The sequence below is a fragment of the Eretmochelys imbricata genome, chromosome 12 (genome assembly GCF_965152235.1).
Source record: "Eretmochelys imbricata isolate rEreImb1 chromosome 12, rEreImb1.hap1, whole genome shotgun sequence".
NCBI lineage: Eukaryota > Metazoa > Chordata > Testudines > Cheloniidae > Eretmochelys > Eretmochelys imbricata.
In genome coordinates, this window is record NC_135583.1 from 33,408,427 (window position 1) to 33,425,991 (window position 17,565).

The 17,565-nt window shown below is 41.3% G+C and overlaps 1 protein-coding gene across 3 annotated transcripts in view; it reads left to right on the top strand.

The window, feature by feature from the left end:
• PLCG2 (phospholipase C gamma 2) overlaps nt 1-17,565 on the top strand; it is a 93,818-nt gene that overhangs the window by 47,233 nt on the left and 29,020 nt on the right. For all 3 annotated transcript variants that reach the window (XR_013347715.1, XM_077831517.1, XM_077831516.1), the window contains exons 10-20: nt 920-1,021; nt 1,213-1,331; nt 3,451-3,536; nt 4,583-4,703; nt 5,726-5,894; nt 7,865-7,969; nt 8,251-8,340; nt 12,411-12,589; nt 14,044-14,244; nt 15,408-15,527; nt 17,061-17,241. Coding sequence is in view for 2 of the 3 variants with exons in the window: in XM_077831517.1 (XP_077687643.1) it covers nt 920-1,021; nt 1,213-1,331; nt 3,451-3,536; nt 4,583-4,703; nt 5,726-5,894; nt 7,865-7,969; nt 8,251-8,340; nt 12,411-12,589; nt 14,044-14,244; nt 15,408-15,527; nt 17,061-17,241 (1,473 nt within the window). In the remaining variant the exon portion in view is untranslated. The remainder of the gene's footprint in view (nt 1-919; nt 1,022-1,212; nt 1,332-3,450; nt 3,537-4,582; nt 4,704-5,725; nt 5,895-7,864; nt 7,970-8,250; nt 8,341-12,410; nt 12,590-14,043; nt 14,245-15,407; nt 15,528-17,060; nt 17,242-17,565) is intronic.

Here is a 17,565-nt window from a genome sequence, read left to right on the forward strand (position 1 = left end):
CACTAAAGGAACAAAGCAGTTCATTTTTGAAGCTGCCTGTTGTTTACAGTGTGCATATTCTACATCTTTGGAAAGTTTGGAGGTCTTCTGTACGTTTAAGCTTTATGATGTTCCACAGCCACTACTGAACTCCAGGTTTGCAAATTTGTTTGAACGCTCAAATCAAACACAGAAGTTCATTGTTCCCATGCATTCCCTGTATGGGAATACCTAATATCTTTTCCCCTACAAAACGATGTTGAAAGAGCATAAAGGTTGCAAAGTCAAGCACTCAAAAGTTAGGAGAGACCAGAATGAAGATCTTTTCTGTCTTCAGTAGGGCCGGGATTTCATCCATATATAGAGTCCTCACCTGTGGCAGCCTAGCATTTAGACAGGGGGCATCTTAGATCCCTAAAACATCACATAGGCTTTTCTTCAGCTAGGAAAGACATTATCTTTTATTTTTAAACTATCATTTATTATTCGTATTTCTGTAACGCCTACGAGCTGAGTCACTGACCAGAGCTTATTGTGCTAGGCCTGGACAAACATTTAACAAAAAGACATTCCTGACTATCCTTTAGGGGAAAAAGCATGAGCCTAAATTACAGTAGAAAAATTCAGTGAACTCAAACAGCTAGAGAGGTTTGTAAAAGCTCCAAATATTCTGGTTTCACCCGGTACGTGATCTTAAACACTGATTTTAAATGCAACAGTAGCCTGAACCACTGATAGTCTTTCTTACTGGCTGGGTTCATCAAAAGATGCAGTTCTGTTAACTGTAGGCAGTTAAGAACGCTGTTTAGTAAATCACTGCTATAGGTGTCTGTCTGTCTCTTTCGTATTATATAATATATAATTTCATTCACAAAATCTTATTACCTTTTTTGGTAATAAAATAAAACAACTTAAATGATAAACTTTTCTTAATTTAAAGGAATCTTGGGCACAGGATCTCAGTAAAGTCCGAGAACGAATGACAAAGTTTATAGATGACACTATGAGAGAAACTACTGAGCCCTTCCTCTTTGTAGATGAGGTGAGATAAAATATTTTCTCTTATTCTATATACATTTAACTTTCTCTTCTAGTTCTTTGAAATTTAGTTTGCTGGGCAAATCCCCCTCTATTAGCAAGAGAGCAGTTTCTCTAAGCTCCATTGTTAGTGTTATATTCTTTTCTTTTTTCTATTGAATGCATTTAAATCCATTCTCTTTTTTTATGTTTCAGTTTCTCACTTACCTTTTCTCAAAAGAAAACAGTATTTGGGATGATAAATATGATGCAGTAGATGCTCAGGATATGAATAACCCTTTGTCCCACTACTGGATTTCTTCCTCTCACAACACGTAAGTTTCCAAAATCTTTATCATCTCTGATCAGACAGACCTGGTGTATGTTAAGAGAAGCAAATATTAATTTAAGTTTTATGCCAGGGGTGCTCAAACTGGATCTGTGAAGGCTTCCTGAGAAATTGCATCTCATAAGATTCACTCAGTTATATTGTCAGAAAACACACCCCCTTCCCTCCATCTCCTGCCCCCAACAGAAGAGCACAAGAAACTTTGTTAAAAGAATGTAGTCCAGAAGCTGAGCTCAGACTGCCACAGTGAGCTTCCTGAAACTCCTTGATGCCAGAAGATGGGGATTGAATGACTGCGGGTGCAAAATTTCATGCTAATGAGGGAGTCTCCACTCCTCCTGACACCTACAGCCCTGTTCAGTTAGCTTCATTACAATGCCTAAAGAGTCAAATCCTGCTGGCCACACGTAGCAGGATGTTTGCCTGAGATTGGGCTGCAGAATTTGGGTCAAAGTCCTCTGTCAGAGAGTCTCCATGGCACACCTTATTTACCACTTCATTTCACTGTGGTGGGTTGTATTTACAGAGAGATACCGATACTCTGAGCATCACCTGTATTACAGCATTTTAATCTGTTGGGCATGCATCTGTGATTATAAACATCTAGAGAAAGGTTATGATAATATTTTGAGTTTATATGTTATCTGCAGTTACAAAAGAAGCGTGTGACAGGACCTGGAATAGAACCCTGGTGTCCTGGCTCCCAGGCTGCTTCTAAAACCAAGATAATATGTAATATAACTTTACATGGTTGGATCATCTTGAGGAAACTGTCATCCTCCTTTATGTGACCTGAAATGTAGCAGAACTGTGGTGGTTGTGCTGAGCAAGATGGGGGAAGAGCAGGCTGCTGGTGGGGGTGGGAACTCTGGGCGAGACCACAGCTCTGTGACAGTTTACACTGCAGAAGGGGTGACTCAGGGAAGAGAAAGCATGTGGCTGGTGGATCTTGGAACAACATGTTTCCACTGGTCAGGAACTAGCCCTTTTTATGGGAGACAAGGATTCTAGCAGAGAGGGACCATATGTGCCTCTATACCCAGGCATGTGGGAGCGGAATTAAAAGTAACAACCTTCAACAGCCTTCCTTATTGTTTGTTACAGTAGTGTCTAAGGACCAAGAATGGGGCCCTGTTGTGTTAGGTGCTGTAGAGAGTATTAGATGGTCTCTGTCCCAGACAGCTTACAATCTGAATAGACAAGACACACACAGCATAAGGGAAGTATAACACAAGTAGAGTGAGCAGTTTGATGGCAGCAAAAGGCATGTTTGTGCCATATTAATTTTTTGGGGTGGGTTTACTTAGGGATCAGCTAGATGGAAAGAGAAGAAAACCAGGGTGAGGAGGTACAGGTCAGGGGAGAAGAGGGTAAGGGGAGCAAGTGTGGAGTGAAACTGAGGTGAAGAGACTGCGTAGGAGTGGTAGGGAGAGAGGGGGACGGTTGGAGCAAACAGCCAATCGGCACAAGGCAGAGAAAGCTTGGTCAAAACCGTAGAAATTCTCTGAATTGTTGTAAGGCTCTCAGTACTTTTCCTCTGTGAACTGTGACATGCAAACTGCTAGGCCAGATACAAATCTATGTGATGGTTAATTTTCATACTTAAACAGTACTGGATGCAACAACAACATAACAAACTAGAACGTTCATTCACTGGAATGGGGAATTTTATCATCTAACATTGTTTTAAAAAAAGAAAAAGTGGAGAAAATATCCCAAGGAATTTAAATAACACGTACAATTAAAAAAAAAAAAAAGGCTCGTGAAGTGTATAGGGACCTTTCCCTTTCACTAGACAGGTATGCTGTTTGACCTGGCCTCGACTTGGTGGAGTTTGGATATATTGTAGAGATATGTTCTACTCTACAAAAAGCTGGCAAGGGGCAATGAATGAACTCTTGGAAATTCTTGCTAACTGATCCATGCCAAGGTGCTTTAGCATCTGATTCAGAGGAGTCCACTCGCTTCACAGAAAGTCAAAAATTCAAGTATTCCAAGCCTCCACCATAGAAAAAGATTTAACATTCAGAAACTCAGCAACAGAATATATGGGACCCTTTTTGGAATTGTTGCCTTCCTTCTGATGGTCTCTCTTTACTGTTCAGATACCTCACAGGAGACCAGCTTCGAAGTGAATCTTCCACAGAAGCTTATATCAGGTGCCTTCGAATGGGATGTCGATGTATTGAGTGTGAGTAACAAGCTTGTGGAGTGGTTTGTGACAGGAATGCTTTTGTTCTCCACCTTTGCATAGCTTCCTGTGGTTGCTAAGCACAGCAAAACCAAAACTTGTTGTTTTTTAACACAAAATTATTCCTCTCTATTAGAACCAACATTCTTCAGAATTCCATCATTTTCCTGCTCGCTCTTCTTTTATTCCTTTGATGCACTAAAATTCAAGCAGCTCTTTTAAAACCTATTCGAGTGTGTACACCAGAGATGAAGCTACCAGAATGACCAAATTAATTGGTTAAGCCCCAGCATGCCCTTCTCCAGTACATCTGTGATAGAGGTTTGCAGCTAATTGTTTTAATTACCTTCATGCATATTTTCTTAATTTAGACAAAGCCACAATCCTTCTAGATTTTTATGTTTTGGTGTCACAAAATTCGTATCTGCCCAACTAACTTTTTATAAAAGTTAATTTCACCATGCTCTGTTTTCCACTAACTGCAAGAAAAGAGCTTCTTTAGTTCTGCTCTTGTGCATCTTACAGAAGGGTTTGGCCAGAACCTCATGATATTTCACCACTTCAGTCTGGCCACTGACTCTTTGTTGCACTTATTGCTATTGCTTCTCAGTCCTAATTACAGGAGTCCCCGGTCTGCAGTTGTTTACTCTGATACTCAAGAGTTTATCTTGAGTAAGGACTTCAGGACTGGGATCAAGAAGACTTCACAGGACAAACTTTCAGAATCTCTCTTGGAGCAGCATATTTGCCACTTTAAACTCTGGTGAACACTAGTAAACCCAGAATTCAGCTGCCTAAACTCCTACTTTTCTATTCCTAGCTGTGTGTGCTTTTAGAACCTCCATACTGTATTTTTTTATCACCATTACTTCATGCAAACTTAACCTCCTCTGTGAGGGATATAAATCTACTTAGCAAATCATTTTAATATAACGTAAAAGTATATGACTCATCGTAGGAAACACAGTGGAGCGCTGAATGTGTGTTGCGTTCTGTATATTGGAGTTATTTAGATGCCCTCTTCTTTCTTCCGTTGTCTGCTGTAGTGGATTGCTGGGATGGTCCTGACGGGAAGCCGATCATTTATCACGGATGGACACGGACAACAAAAATCAAATTCGATGATGTGGTGCAGGCAATCAAGGATCATGCATTTGTCACATCTGAGTGGGTTTTTGTTAATTTATAAACCTGGTTTAGAGGATTTTAGAACTTTCCTCAGGAGAAAAGGAACCTTTCATGTTTGGTTAATTGAAAAGGCTAAGGTGCCTGTCTTTTCCCCATTTCCCTGCTTGAGATCTTCTCTATAAAGATGAGTTTGCATCTGTAAAACTTTAATAAGTGTGATTTTTAAAAATACGAGAAGTGGAAGACAGAGCATTAGTGAGAGGGAAGCTCATAGCCCCAAACTTACCATCGTAGATGAGGTTGCAGCTGAGGAGATGGGGAATCCCTGCTCATGCTTCCTGCAGTGGTAACATGGGCTGCAGCAGTGTCTCAGCTCTCTCCTCTTCAGGCCCTTCATTAAAACACCTTTAATAGGAAAAGTGTTATCTGTCGGCAGGGAAGGGATAGGAGGGAGATGGGGCTGCAGAATCCTTTACTCCTCACCGTGTAAGGTAACTGGCTGGCCATAGAGGAGAGAACAAATTTCACCCTCTTGTGGGTGGGACAGGCTAGGAGATCTAGGAGATGACGTACTTCCCAAAGCTCCCACTGGGGTTGTTGCCGTCTACATGAGTCTGAGCCTGTACTCAGTAGCTGCAATCCGGCACATCATTATTTTGGTTGGAAACACTTCCTGGATGGGATTTTGGGAGCTCGATAATGAAGAAAAGGCATGTCTTAATATTCAGGGTGTTCCAAGCCTCTTTTCTGTGGTTGGCTTACTGAGCTGCATGGGTATCCTCACCACGGATAGACATTCAGCTAACCATGTACAGTGCACATAGAGGTCCCCGTGCTTCAGACGTGTCAAACCATCAGCATGGTGAACGTATCGAGGACTGCAGTGACACTTCCTCACACTGCTCATGTTTGGTGGTGCGACCCAGTGTTTGTACGTCTGTGGACTTGCCCCAGAGCCACTCAGTCCTCAGTTTGCTTTGGATATTTTTTTTCCCCTTCCCTGGCTTTTTTAGATGCAGAAATTGAATGCGGCCTCTGCCTTTCTGTTCCCTTCTACCAAGGTTCCCAGTGATCCTGTCGATTGAAGAGCACTGCAGTGTGGAACAGCAGCGCCACATGGCCAAAGTATTCAAGGAGGTGTTTGGGAATCAACTCCTAATGAAGCCAATCGAAGTCAGTGCAGATCAGCTGCCGTCGCCAACCCAGCTGAAAGAAAAATTCGTCATCAAGGCATGTGTCCTTTCTTTCAGACTGGATCTGGATATTAGAATATTTGAAAGCAAGTGGATTTAATGCAAACACTGTTAATCTATTTTAAAGAATAAATATTTGGCAAAATTTAATTACAAAAATGAACGGCATTGTCCTGAAATAAGAAACTGAGGGTAGAACTATAGCTTGGCGAATAACAGGTTTTTCAGATCACTGGCAGTTCTGGGGGGGGGAATGTGGGTTGAACTGAAAATAATTCTTTTGTGAAGGCAAATATTTTTCCCCAGCAAATTGAAAAGTTGAAAAAAATAATTTTGTGTCAAATGAAACATTCCATTTCAGCAAAATTGAAATGTTTCATTTTGATTTCAACCATTTTTAAATGATTTTGATTTTTTAAAAATAAAATTAAAGGAAATTTTGAAATTAAGTAATTTTGAACTAGAAAATTGAAACTTTTTGTCTCCAAACAAATGTCAAAATGAAACATTTTGATTTTTTTCTGAGATTTTTCTTTTCCCAACTGAAACAATTTGGCAAAGTCAACACAAATTCATGCAACATTTCAGTGTAATCAAATCTACATTTTTTTTGATGAGAAAATGGTCGAAAAATTTTGCCCAGCTCTAGTAAGAATCCTTCCTGTCTACTTTGTGCATCATATGCCCTGTCCAGTTCCTCTTTCAGAAACTCCTGTCATAAAATATTGCATCTACTGCCATTTCATCTGTTTAACCTTCTTTGGAGTATCAGTCACATTGGTTAGGTCTTCACTTCGTTTTCTATTTGTGCAGTCCTGTTCTATCCCTTTACAATATATCTCCGTGTCACACTGGGATGCTCTGAATCTTTGCTGTATCTTTTTTCATTATAGCTGAGGACTTTGTTCCATATATCATAGTTGAGATTACACACAAGCTGAAAACTCTCTTCTCCAGGGTACTGGCATATGCTTTGCATGTACTTTCCATCAGCCAAAACTTGGTCCCCTGAACAAAATAAAAAGCTTCATGTCTATATTTGTACAACAAGAATCCTCTTCCTCCCCCATCTGTGAGCACCCATGTAGTTCCTTTGCTCCCAGTAGGTGGGATTTTTTAATTACAGACCCACTAGCTGTGCTCTTAAAGTGCCAACATCATGCCTGAGTCCCCACCTTCATCCTCCCAGTATTCTCCCCCCCTCACCCCCACCACTGCTCTAGAGAGATCTGCCATGGAACACTTCTCTGTGGCATGCATGTGGCCTTTTACCCCTTGCACAGTAGTATTGTAGTGGTGCTAAAGAGGTTAGGGCTTTATATCCCTATGTGGAGAAGCAAGCAGGATTTGGTCACACTGAGAAATAATCACCCCTGTTTCCTTCTTATAGTCCTTTTCCTGTTTCCTCTTTAATTTCTCTCCTTTTACTCATGTTCTTTTTCTCTTCACCTTGAGGTCTGACAACTACTCCTCTTTTATCTTCATTCCTTCCTTGCCACATAAAGGTCACTTAACTTTCTGTCTTCTCTAATGAATTGTGGACTCTTATCAGAGTAACTGATCCTCTGTCTCCCTCATTTGAAACTTGCTGTCAGGAAGTTAGAAGAGCACTTGGCTCATCTATATGGTGAGCTACTGCCAGGGTGTAAATCTATAGCACATCAGCATGCTGAACCTTAATGACTCTGTGTGGACATTGCTACAGTGCAGTGCAAGCCCTCGTGTGTGGTTCTCATTGCATTGTAGCAATGTCCAGTGAGTGACAGGCTGGTGCACTGTCGATTCGCACCCTGGCTTGGTGCACACTAACTCACCATGCAGACAAACCCTCAGGTTAAATTTGCAGTCAGTGGGGAAAACTAATGTTTAAGCCTGCATGTAGCCTCCACTCTCAATGTCCAAACAAAGGAGAGACGCTCGAGAGGAGGGGTGTGTCAGATAATATTACCAAGATGTGCCAAGGTGATCTGACCAGGCTTACATATGATTTTTATTTATATTTTTTAGCATAAAAAATTGGGACCAAAGGGAGACATAGATACGAACCCAGAAGACAAGAAAGAGGAGAAAAAGCAACAAGGAGAACTCTACATGTGGGATACGATAGAACAGGTATTATTTCCTAGATATTTGCTGCAGTTTGTTGCAAGGTTTTTTAATTTCTTTAGCATTTGAGATTTAAATGAGCATTCTCAATAGCAGTAGGGAAAAATATTTGCTCTTAGCTGACCCAATGTGAGTATGGAAAAGAGACGCTGCGTAAGATGTTACATTGTTAAATTACTATTTATTATTACAGCTTCTTGGTGGTTAGGAGTTTTCTATTTTTATCTCTTTAATTTTATGTTAACAGTCTTGTGTTAACAGTTTTAACACTTGTCTTTGTGTTCTAGACATGGACTCGGCACTATTGTGCTATAGCAGATGAAAAGCTCTCGTTCAGTGATGATATAGAACAGAACGCTGATGACGATTCGTCAAAGGTGATTACTGGGCTTTTTGTTGTTTTGTTAAGTTTATTCCTGTTACTCTAACCCCTTGGTAAAAACTAGCTAAATGTATTTTAGTGTCCTCATTAGACTGGAGAAATTAAAAATCATCTAGTTTGTTATCCCAGACTTCCAGAAATGAACACATTTCCATCTTCCTCACTTCTGCTTTAAGCCAAATAGAGAATTCTACCACAATGGGTTTCTGAATAAAAAAGGAGAGGTGCACTGAAGTTCTTTTCTGCTTATATGGAATAAGTTTAAAGGGAATTGCAGTGCAGAATGATGTGGGGTTACTCACTTCATAGTATTAAATACAACTCCTGTCTGGTTTGAATACTTAATTATATACCGGGGTGGCCAAACTGTGGCTCGTGGGCCACATGTGGCTCTTTTACCATTAAAGTGTGCCTCATGAAGCCCCCCCTCTCCCCCCCATTCTCCACCTACCAGACTGGGACTGGGGGTGGGGTGGGAAGGGAAGCTCGGGACCTCTGCCTTGCAGTGCGGAGGGGGGTGTAGGGCCTTCTGCCCTGTGCAGAGGGGGGCTGAAGCCCGGAGTCCTGGCAGGCACCTCCCATGGAGCTGAAGCCCTGAGCCCCGGCAGGTGCACCCTCGCTCTCAAACTTCTGAAGATTGTCATATGGGGCTCAGAGGGTCAGTAAATTTGCCCACTCCTGGTATATAGGAAGAATTACACTGTCTAAGGGAGTGTCATTCTTCCTTATCTCTTGACCAATGGGAATTACGTACTCACATCAGGAGAATAATAAAATATTCTTTTCTCCCTTTAATATAAAACCAAAGGGAGATGAGTTTTACATGAAGCTTTTTAACATGTAAGGTCAAATTCATCCTCTTAAACTGCCCCTGCAGTGTTTACAGATGCATTTGTTTGCAATTCACAAATCATTTGCACGTACAATTGTTCAGTGGAGGGTCTGTGCCAGATAATTGGGTGCACCTGCAGATGTCACTTAATGAAAATTTGGGTCTTTATTAAGCACTTTGATAACCCAGTTTTCAATAAAACAAAATATCTTTAGTGTATGGTTAATGTTCAGTGTAGATGAGCATACGAGACAGTGAAATGGCTTGTGGGCAGTTAAGTGCTGAAACAGGTGTGTTTAACAACAGTCAAATGCTTTATTGTGAGTATATTCGTCTGCCAGGATATTATTCCTATTCTAGGACTAAACAAAAAATGATTAATTAAATAATGATACATAACACAACACACCTTTTTTTTTCTTTTTACTGTTTGTTTTGGAAGCATTAACAAGTTTAGAAATCTTTATTATGTAAATATCAGACACAAAACAATAATCATTACAACAGTGTGCTTTTGTTTAAAGAGGCATTACACAGGAATATAGTAATCAGATCTCTCTAGCAGGGTGTTACCATATTTCAGAATAAGCATCATTATAACACCTATAACATGTAAAAAGAAAAGGAGTACTTGTGGCACCTTAGAGACTAACAAATTTATTTGAGCATAAGCTTTCGTGAGCTACAGCTCACTTCATCGGATGCATTGTTGTTTCTAGTGATTTTATGAAACTGAGTGAAATGTCTGATTATGCGTATTTAACAGACCAGGCAAGACTACCAACTGTTAATATTCAAAACAATTAGACAAGTGTACTGGTTTGTTTGCAGGTGAATCTACTTTGCCTGAATATTGAATAAAAGATAACCAAATATCTAAGTATTTTGTTTATTTTCCTGGGTTCACAATCGGTCTGTTAATTTTCCCATAGCAACAACCTCTCATTTGTTTTAACTGTTCCTCTATGGTAGGACTGTCTTTCTTATCCAGTGAGAGATTACTGATAGCTGTGCAACTACTAATGAAAGAGAGGTTAATTTTTCATTTCCTTTTGTGTGACCATTTCCACTAGAAATCCCCAGGAGAATTTCCAAAGGATCATTTGGGAATAAATATCTAATAGTTTGTGATATCTGGTTATGGATTGCATCCCAATACTCTCTAGTGACTGGCAATGTTTCCTCTCATTTTCCCATGCATGTGCGGAATGAATTTTGTTATGGACGTGATGTGTGGCAGGGGTGGGGCCAAGGGGTTCGGAATGTGGGAGAGGAGTCATGGCTGGGGCAGAGGGTTGGGATGCGGGTGGGAGGGGTGGGCTCTGGCTGGAGGGGTGGGCTCTGGGGTGAGGCCACAGATGACGGGTTCAGGGTGCTGGAGGGGGCACAGGGCTGGGGCAGAGGATTGGCGTGCAGGGGGGCGAGGGCTCAAGCTGGAGGTACGGGCTCCGGGCTGGGACCAGGGATGAGGGGTTTGGAGTGCAGGCGCCTCTCCTCGCAGCAGCATCTGGGGTGGGGGGGAGAGGTGCCTCTCCCTGCTGCGGCAGCTCCAGGGCTGTGGCCGGGGGAGAAGGGTCTTTCCACGCCTCTTCCTGCCATGGCAGGTTTGGGGCTGGGATTGCGGGAGATGGGCCTCTCCCCACCGCAGCCGTGAGCACCTGTGTGGCCCTTGATAGGCTGATGCATGGCTGCGCAGCTTAGAGGGAACTTAGGTGACCAGAGAGATCCACCATATATGCATAAAACCTCCTTCAGCATAATTTCTCCAACATGTATTCCTGTTCAACATATATTAACCTGATTGGTGCGAGGTACCATTGAAACAGTATCTTAAAGAAATTTTCTTTTATTGGTTGTTCTGAGGTTGCGGGCCCTCATTTCCAGATCAATCCCCATTCCTCTGGGATAATTTGTCGATCATGGTCCTTTTCCCAGTGTATCACATATGGACATTTTTTGGTCAGGAAAATTGTCTGCAGAGATTGATATAAATTAATTATAATAAAAAGAAAAGGAGTACTTGTGGCACCTTAGAGATTAAGCAATTTATTTGAGCATAAGTTTTCGTGAGCTACAGCTCACTTCATCGGATGCTGTAGCTCACGAAAACTTATGCTCAAATAAATTGTTTAGTCTCTAAGGTGCCGCAAGTACTCCTTTTCTTTTTGCTAATACAGACTAACACAGCTGCTACTCTAAAACCCATTAATTATAATGTTTTTGTTTCCTAATTGACCAGGTGCCATCGCTTCTACTAAAGTTATCTTTCTGTATAGACAGTTTGCTAGAAAGTTGAGAAACATAATGCCTAACTTGAAAGTACTGGTACGATGGGAGAGTGGGCCATTTAAAATGACCTTTGATCTCTAAATAAGTTAGAAAAGTTTCTTTACTAGGTAGTTGGCTTCCACTGCTTGTGTATTTCACTGCGCTCCCAATCTTTAAAGCTCTCTGGCTTGACAGCACATCTCTGTAAATAGCACTTGTCATCCAAAGGTCTTTAAGAGATGACCAGTTATTATCCCCATTTTACAGATGTTAAAGCTGAGGCACAGGACTCAGTAAGGGCTGGAATTTCAGCGATGCCTCAACCTGGCTTCCACCTGTCAACATGGAAGTTTGCATGTGCGCTCTTTCATCACTAACATCTGTATGCACAGTTCCGCCACATGCAAGCCAGATCACCTGTTCATGCAGGTTTTAATGGTGGGAGAGCCATATATGATTATTCAGGGCTGTGATTAGCTAAAATCCTCTTGTCAAAAAACCCTAAAATAGAAGATGCTCTGATCTATAAGAGTATTTTCTTTAAATTTCTGGCCACAGATCATAACTACTTGCACAAGTCTAGGAAGGTGAAAATCTTTTGAGCTTAAGTAACCTGAAAAGTGATCTGAATTACCTGAATGCACGTTATAACCATAATAAACCTCTCCATGCTGAGGAAAGGGGAATGTGAAAATCCTGACACAGAACTTTTTGAGGAATATTAAGAAAAGGTGCACAATAGCCATAACCCCCCACAGCAAATGTCTAATAGTTTGTTTTTCGTTTGACAGCAAACCATACTTCAGATTTTAGACAAATATTCCTTTTTTTTTAAAGGGTATTGAAAGTTCAAGGAAGCTAGAAAATTGACCTACCATTGTAGAAGTCCTTTTAACCGAGACAGAACCCTTTACTATCATGGTAAAATATAAGTTAAAAATAGGAACTCTTCTCTTGTGATCTAGGAGGTGAAACATACTGAGCTGCACTGCAGCGAGAAATGGTTCCATGGGAAAATGAAAGAGGGGAGAACAACTGCTGAGAGGCTGATCCAGGAATATTGTGCTGAAATGGGTGGCAAGGATGGAACATTCCTAGTTAGGGAAAGCGAAACTTTCCCTAATGATTACACCCTGTCATTCTGGTATGGCTGTTTTTTTGATACTGGTGTTGTTTATTCTACTATATTGTGTAAGAATATATTTTTTAGAAAATATGATTTTACAGCTGCTATGGGAGGAAGTAGGAGTGGGGGATTTAGTGCAGTTGTGGAAAGATCACACCTTTTTAATTAAGGTTGTGACGGGGCAAGGCCAGATGGCTATGGAAAATGGAAAGTGGGAGATAGATATATTAGCTCCAGGCTAAACAAATCCCTGGTACCAGGATAAGTGAAATGGCAGCTGCTCCAGGGCCAATTAAGAACTTTCCAGAAGGCAGGGAGAATGCTAGGTTGATTGGGACACCTGAAGCCAATCAGGGTCTGGCTGAAACTAGTTGAAAGCCTCCCAGTTAGTCAGGTGGGGGTGCATGTCAGGAGCTTTGGGAGGAAGTTGTGCTGTTGGAGAGATTGAGTAGTACACACCATATCAGGCACAAAGAAGGAGGCCCTGAGGTAAGGGTGAAGTGGAGCTTGAGGAAGTGAGGGCTGCTGTGGGGGAAGTAGCCCAGGGAATTGTACATGTCATGTTTCTAAAAAGTCAGCTACCATAGCTGATACTATTAGGGTCCCTGGGCTGGAGCCTGGAGTAGAGGGTGGGCCTTGGCTCCCCTTCCCTTCCACCTTTGCCCCCGATTAATCACTGAGACTGGGAGACAACAGAGACTGTGCAAGGAAGGATAACTTCTCCTCACCTCCCTCGCTGGCTTATGATGAAAATGGCTCAGTAGACTGTGACCCTTGTCTCTAGAGAGAGAAGGGTTACGTCGAGGGTCACAGTGAGCCTCTGAGGCTAGCGAAATCCGCCAGGAAACGCAGGACCCATGGAGGCAAGGACAGAGCTTTGTCACAAGGTGCAATTTAGTCTAACGTTCCTAGGCATGATTGGGCTCCATTTGGGGTTATGTTCATTGATTGGAATAGATAATAGAGGTCTAATTGGTCTAATCTTCCACTTCTCTAAAGCTATAGGAGCATGAAGAATTTGTTACAATATTTCTTCAATATGTGGGCCAAAATTGTATTTAATTTGCACTGGTGTAAATCAGCGGTTTCCAAGCTGAGCAGATAGTTTCCCAAGTTCATTTCCCTTGGCAGAGTTTGATCTTGTTGATAAAAGAGGATGTCCCTATAGGGGAAAAAATAAAAGATTTTGCCTAATTTTTCCCAGTCTGGAGTTATAAATAACAGTATATCAGATAGATCTACTGGTGAGAGAGCCTTCTGCGCTAATTCTACAGTGATGCATATTGCGACATCTGAAACTCTGTAGGTTGAAAAGAACAACTCCCAACAATCTTATTATTTGTTAAAGAAAGAACATGATTTGCTGTGACTTTATAAACTCACAAACTAGAATTAACCAGGAACAAGTTAGATAACATCCTAAATGTCCATCTTTATTAACTGTTATTTTTCCTCCCTCTTCATTTTTTAAGGAGGTCAGGTAGGGTCCAGCATTGCCGTATCCGTTCTAATAGTGAAGGAGATACCATGAAATATTACCTGACCGACAACCTCACCTTTGATGGTATTTATGATCTTGTTCAACACTACAAGGAAGCCCACTTGCGATGTGCCGAGTTTGAGCTGCGTCTGACTGATGCTGTGCCTAACCCCAAACCTCATGAAACTAAAGAGTATGTACAGATGAAGGGAAGTGCTTGGGTTGTGTTAAAGGGTGGAACTTTTTGTTGTCATTTATGGCCATGGATTTCATGCATTCAGGAACACTTTGGTAGCAGCTGTCATGGGAATAAACTTCATTGATTTCTAAGAACCTTGAAAGATTCAGCTTCTACTCTGGGCTTCATGGGGGGCTAATGGTAAAGCAGGTGCTCACTGGTAACTATACTCAGTTCAGAGAAACAGTGAAAGCTGCAATTCACCCAGAGGGTACCAAGTCCTTCCTCTCCCTGCTCTCTTTCTTTGCTTGATAATTTAAAGAACTCAGCAAGTAGGGTTAGGTGTTGAGTTGTTGCCTGTGGTCTTGCAACGAATTTGGGGAATTCAGAAGTTACTGTTCGTGCACCATGTGTACTTTTGGTCCATTGTTTGGTCTACAGATTGAAAAAGAGAGATTATTTTGTGTTCAAAACTTATGTCCATGACTTTTGACAGTTTTCATGGTCTGGTCCCTGGTTCTGTACGGTCCTATACATCCTGAGATATCTTTTGAAGTCAGTGTGAGTTGAGGATGCCTGCTGGGACTCAGCTGATTTTGTTTTTACACCACTGGGTGGAGATCCGCAACTAATGTAAATTGTTCTAGCTCCACTGAAATCAATGGAGCGAGAACATTTTACATCAGCTGTAGCTCTCCCCCTTGGTGCTCATTAAGAGCCAGATTCTACCATTGTTACTCACCTTGAGTAGTACTTGTGAGAGACAGAATCTGGTCCTAAGGAAGTATCCAATGTCTTCTGTTTTTCCCTAGCCCGTATCTGGACTCTTCCTTAAAATCTTCCACGTCAAAACTCTGGCTCCTGTCTGGCATTTGGTTATGAACAGATAAAGCAGCATCTGCCACTGTTCTATGGAGACAAGTTGATTTATGTTATATTACTATAAGCAGACAAGGTGTTCCGATGTTTTCCTGATGGTTTTACCCAAAATAAGCTGATGCGTTACAGTATTTTGCTTTAAGATGCTGTCATATGTGCCATGATGAGGAAAATCTAATGTATAATTTATCTTGTAATGTCTCAGGCTATAATTCTAGTAACACCGCCAGTTATTCTTACTGAGTGACACTTTGACAAGCTTTGTAATCGCTTGTCCTTTTTCTTTCCCTCTACTGTAGCTGGTACTACCCTAACCTGAGTCGAGGAGAAGCAGAGGACATGTTGATGCGAATTCCTCGAGATGGAGCGTTTCTGATTAGAAAGAGAGATGAGCCCGATTCATTTGCCATGACATTCAGGTAAGAAAAGACACATGTGACTGTGCAAGGGATAGCTCAGTGGTTTGAGCATTGGCCTGCTAAACCCAGGGTTGTGAGTTCCATCCTTGAGGGGGCCATTTAGGGATCTGGGGCAAAAATTGGGGATTGGTCCTGCTTTGAGCAGGGGGTTGGACTAGATGATCTCCTGAGGTCCCTTCCAACCCTGATATTCTATGACTCTAACATATAGGGCCATTCATGCTCTCTGGTTTTGAACATTTAAAATCTTCCTGTTGTATCTTTTGCATGTATAAAATCTGAGTTTGCTCTTGCAGATTAGGTAGTTAGCCACACAGTTTCTTGATGTGCACACATAAGTGGATGCATGGGCAAAATATATGTGCACGTATGGATGAAGTGGATAATTTTGAGTATGGCTAAAAACTTGGCCCAGGATATCTCATACTGTAGTGCGTGTGTGGACCTTTCTTGGCTTCTGTGACGCTGTATGCCAGTGCAGTTCTCTGTGCCGGATCAGCACTACAGATCCCAGGTCTCTGACCAGAGGAAACCTAGTTAAGTTGCATAATAATTTGAGGTTCATTCATTCAGCATCTGTTACATTATGCAGCTCACTAAAAACGAAAGTTGCCATTTGTCTGCTGTTAAGTATCCTTGCTAATAGCAACTGCTTTATAACAACAGTTTCTCTTATTGAAACTGTGTGTTTATAAGAACTGTAATGTACTCTATTGCAATTTTGAATCATATTAAGTTTCTTCAATCGTGTTTGTTAATGCAGTATAGAATATTGTCTTGGAGAGCAGATACATGCTGTCTTTTATTTATGTACTTTACATTGAAGATTTTCAGACTTCTCAAGTCTGCAGTGAGCTCTAGTTTCATCTTTCTCCTATTGGGAAGATAGGGTATTAAAGTCCATTATGGATTCTAGACAGTAATGTCCTTATGAAAACAATTCATAGCCAAAAAAGTTTGTAGGTCTGGAAATTTTGTAGGTATCTTCCATGTATAGAAAAGTGGTTGGGTGGTGGTTTTTACAGTGATTACCAAAAATTCAAAAAATTTTCAAGTTGATAGGAATTTTTCCTTTAAAAGTAGATTGTAGTGGCTATCAGAAGCATTATGGGGATAAAGTAGCCACTGTTTCTGGGGAGACTGCTTCTTATCACTTAAGTGATTGACGGTGACAGGCTTCCAAAGAGAATCTTAGTCCAGATAAATTCTTTTTGGCTAGATGACTGGTGAAGCTGAGAGGAGTCTGGAGTGTGAGGGTTAGTGGGCAAATGAAAACAGGAAAAAAATGAGGATATTTCCAATGCTCCACATATTGGAGATGGGAAAGACAATTCCTGAATCCGTTCTATTTGTGAATTGAATGGGGGAACCTGAAATTAATTTGGATAAATGAGGCTTTGGAAAAGTGCAGAACTTTTTAATACATTTAACATGTGTCAAGGGACAATGGTAACAGTTCATGGTAAGTGAGGTTTTACTGTGTTAGGCCCCAGTGACTTTTAAAGTATCACAGCACCTGTACTAATTCCACAGAGCTGAGGGGAAAGTGAAGCACTTCAGAATTCAACAAGAAGGCCGCCTCTTTGTGCTGGGCACCTCTGCCTATTTTGAAAGCTTAGTTGAACTGGTGACCTACTACGAAAAGCACACGCTGTACAGGAAAATGAAACTGCGTTACCCTGTGACTGAGGAACTGCTAGAGCGCTACAGCACGGCAAGTGATTACCTTTGTAATGAAGTGATTCAGTGAAAGATAAACACCCTCCTCCGTAGTAGTAGGAGGTGAAGGAGGATAAAATTCCAACCCTCCCTCCCTCTCCCCTCCCAGGGGGAAAAAAGTAACCGCGTACATCAAAGCAGCTTTTTGCAGCTTAGTTTTTTGTCTGTTAAAGAAAAGCTAGGAGACCTGCAGTGATTATGAACCAAATCCATAGCACCACCTGCTAGGTTTTTCAGTTCCACATAATCTCCCTCAGCCTCTCCAAGTTCTTCACAAGCATTTAATGAATTAAGTGATACTTCTGTGAGGTGGTGTGGT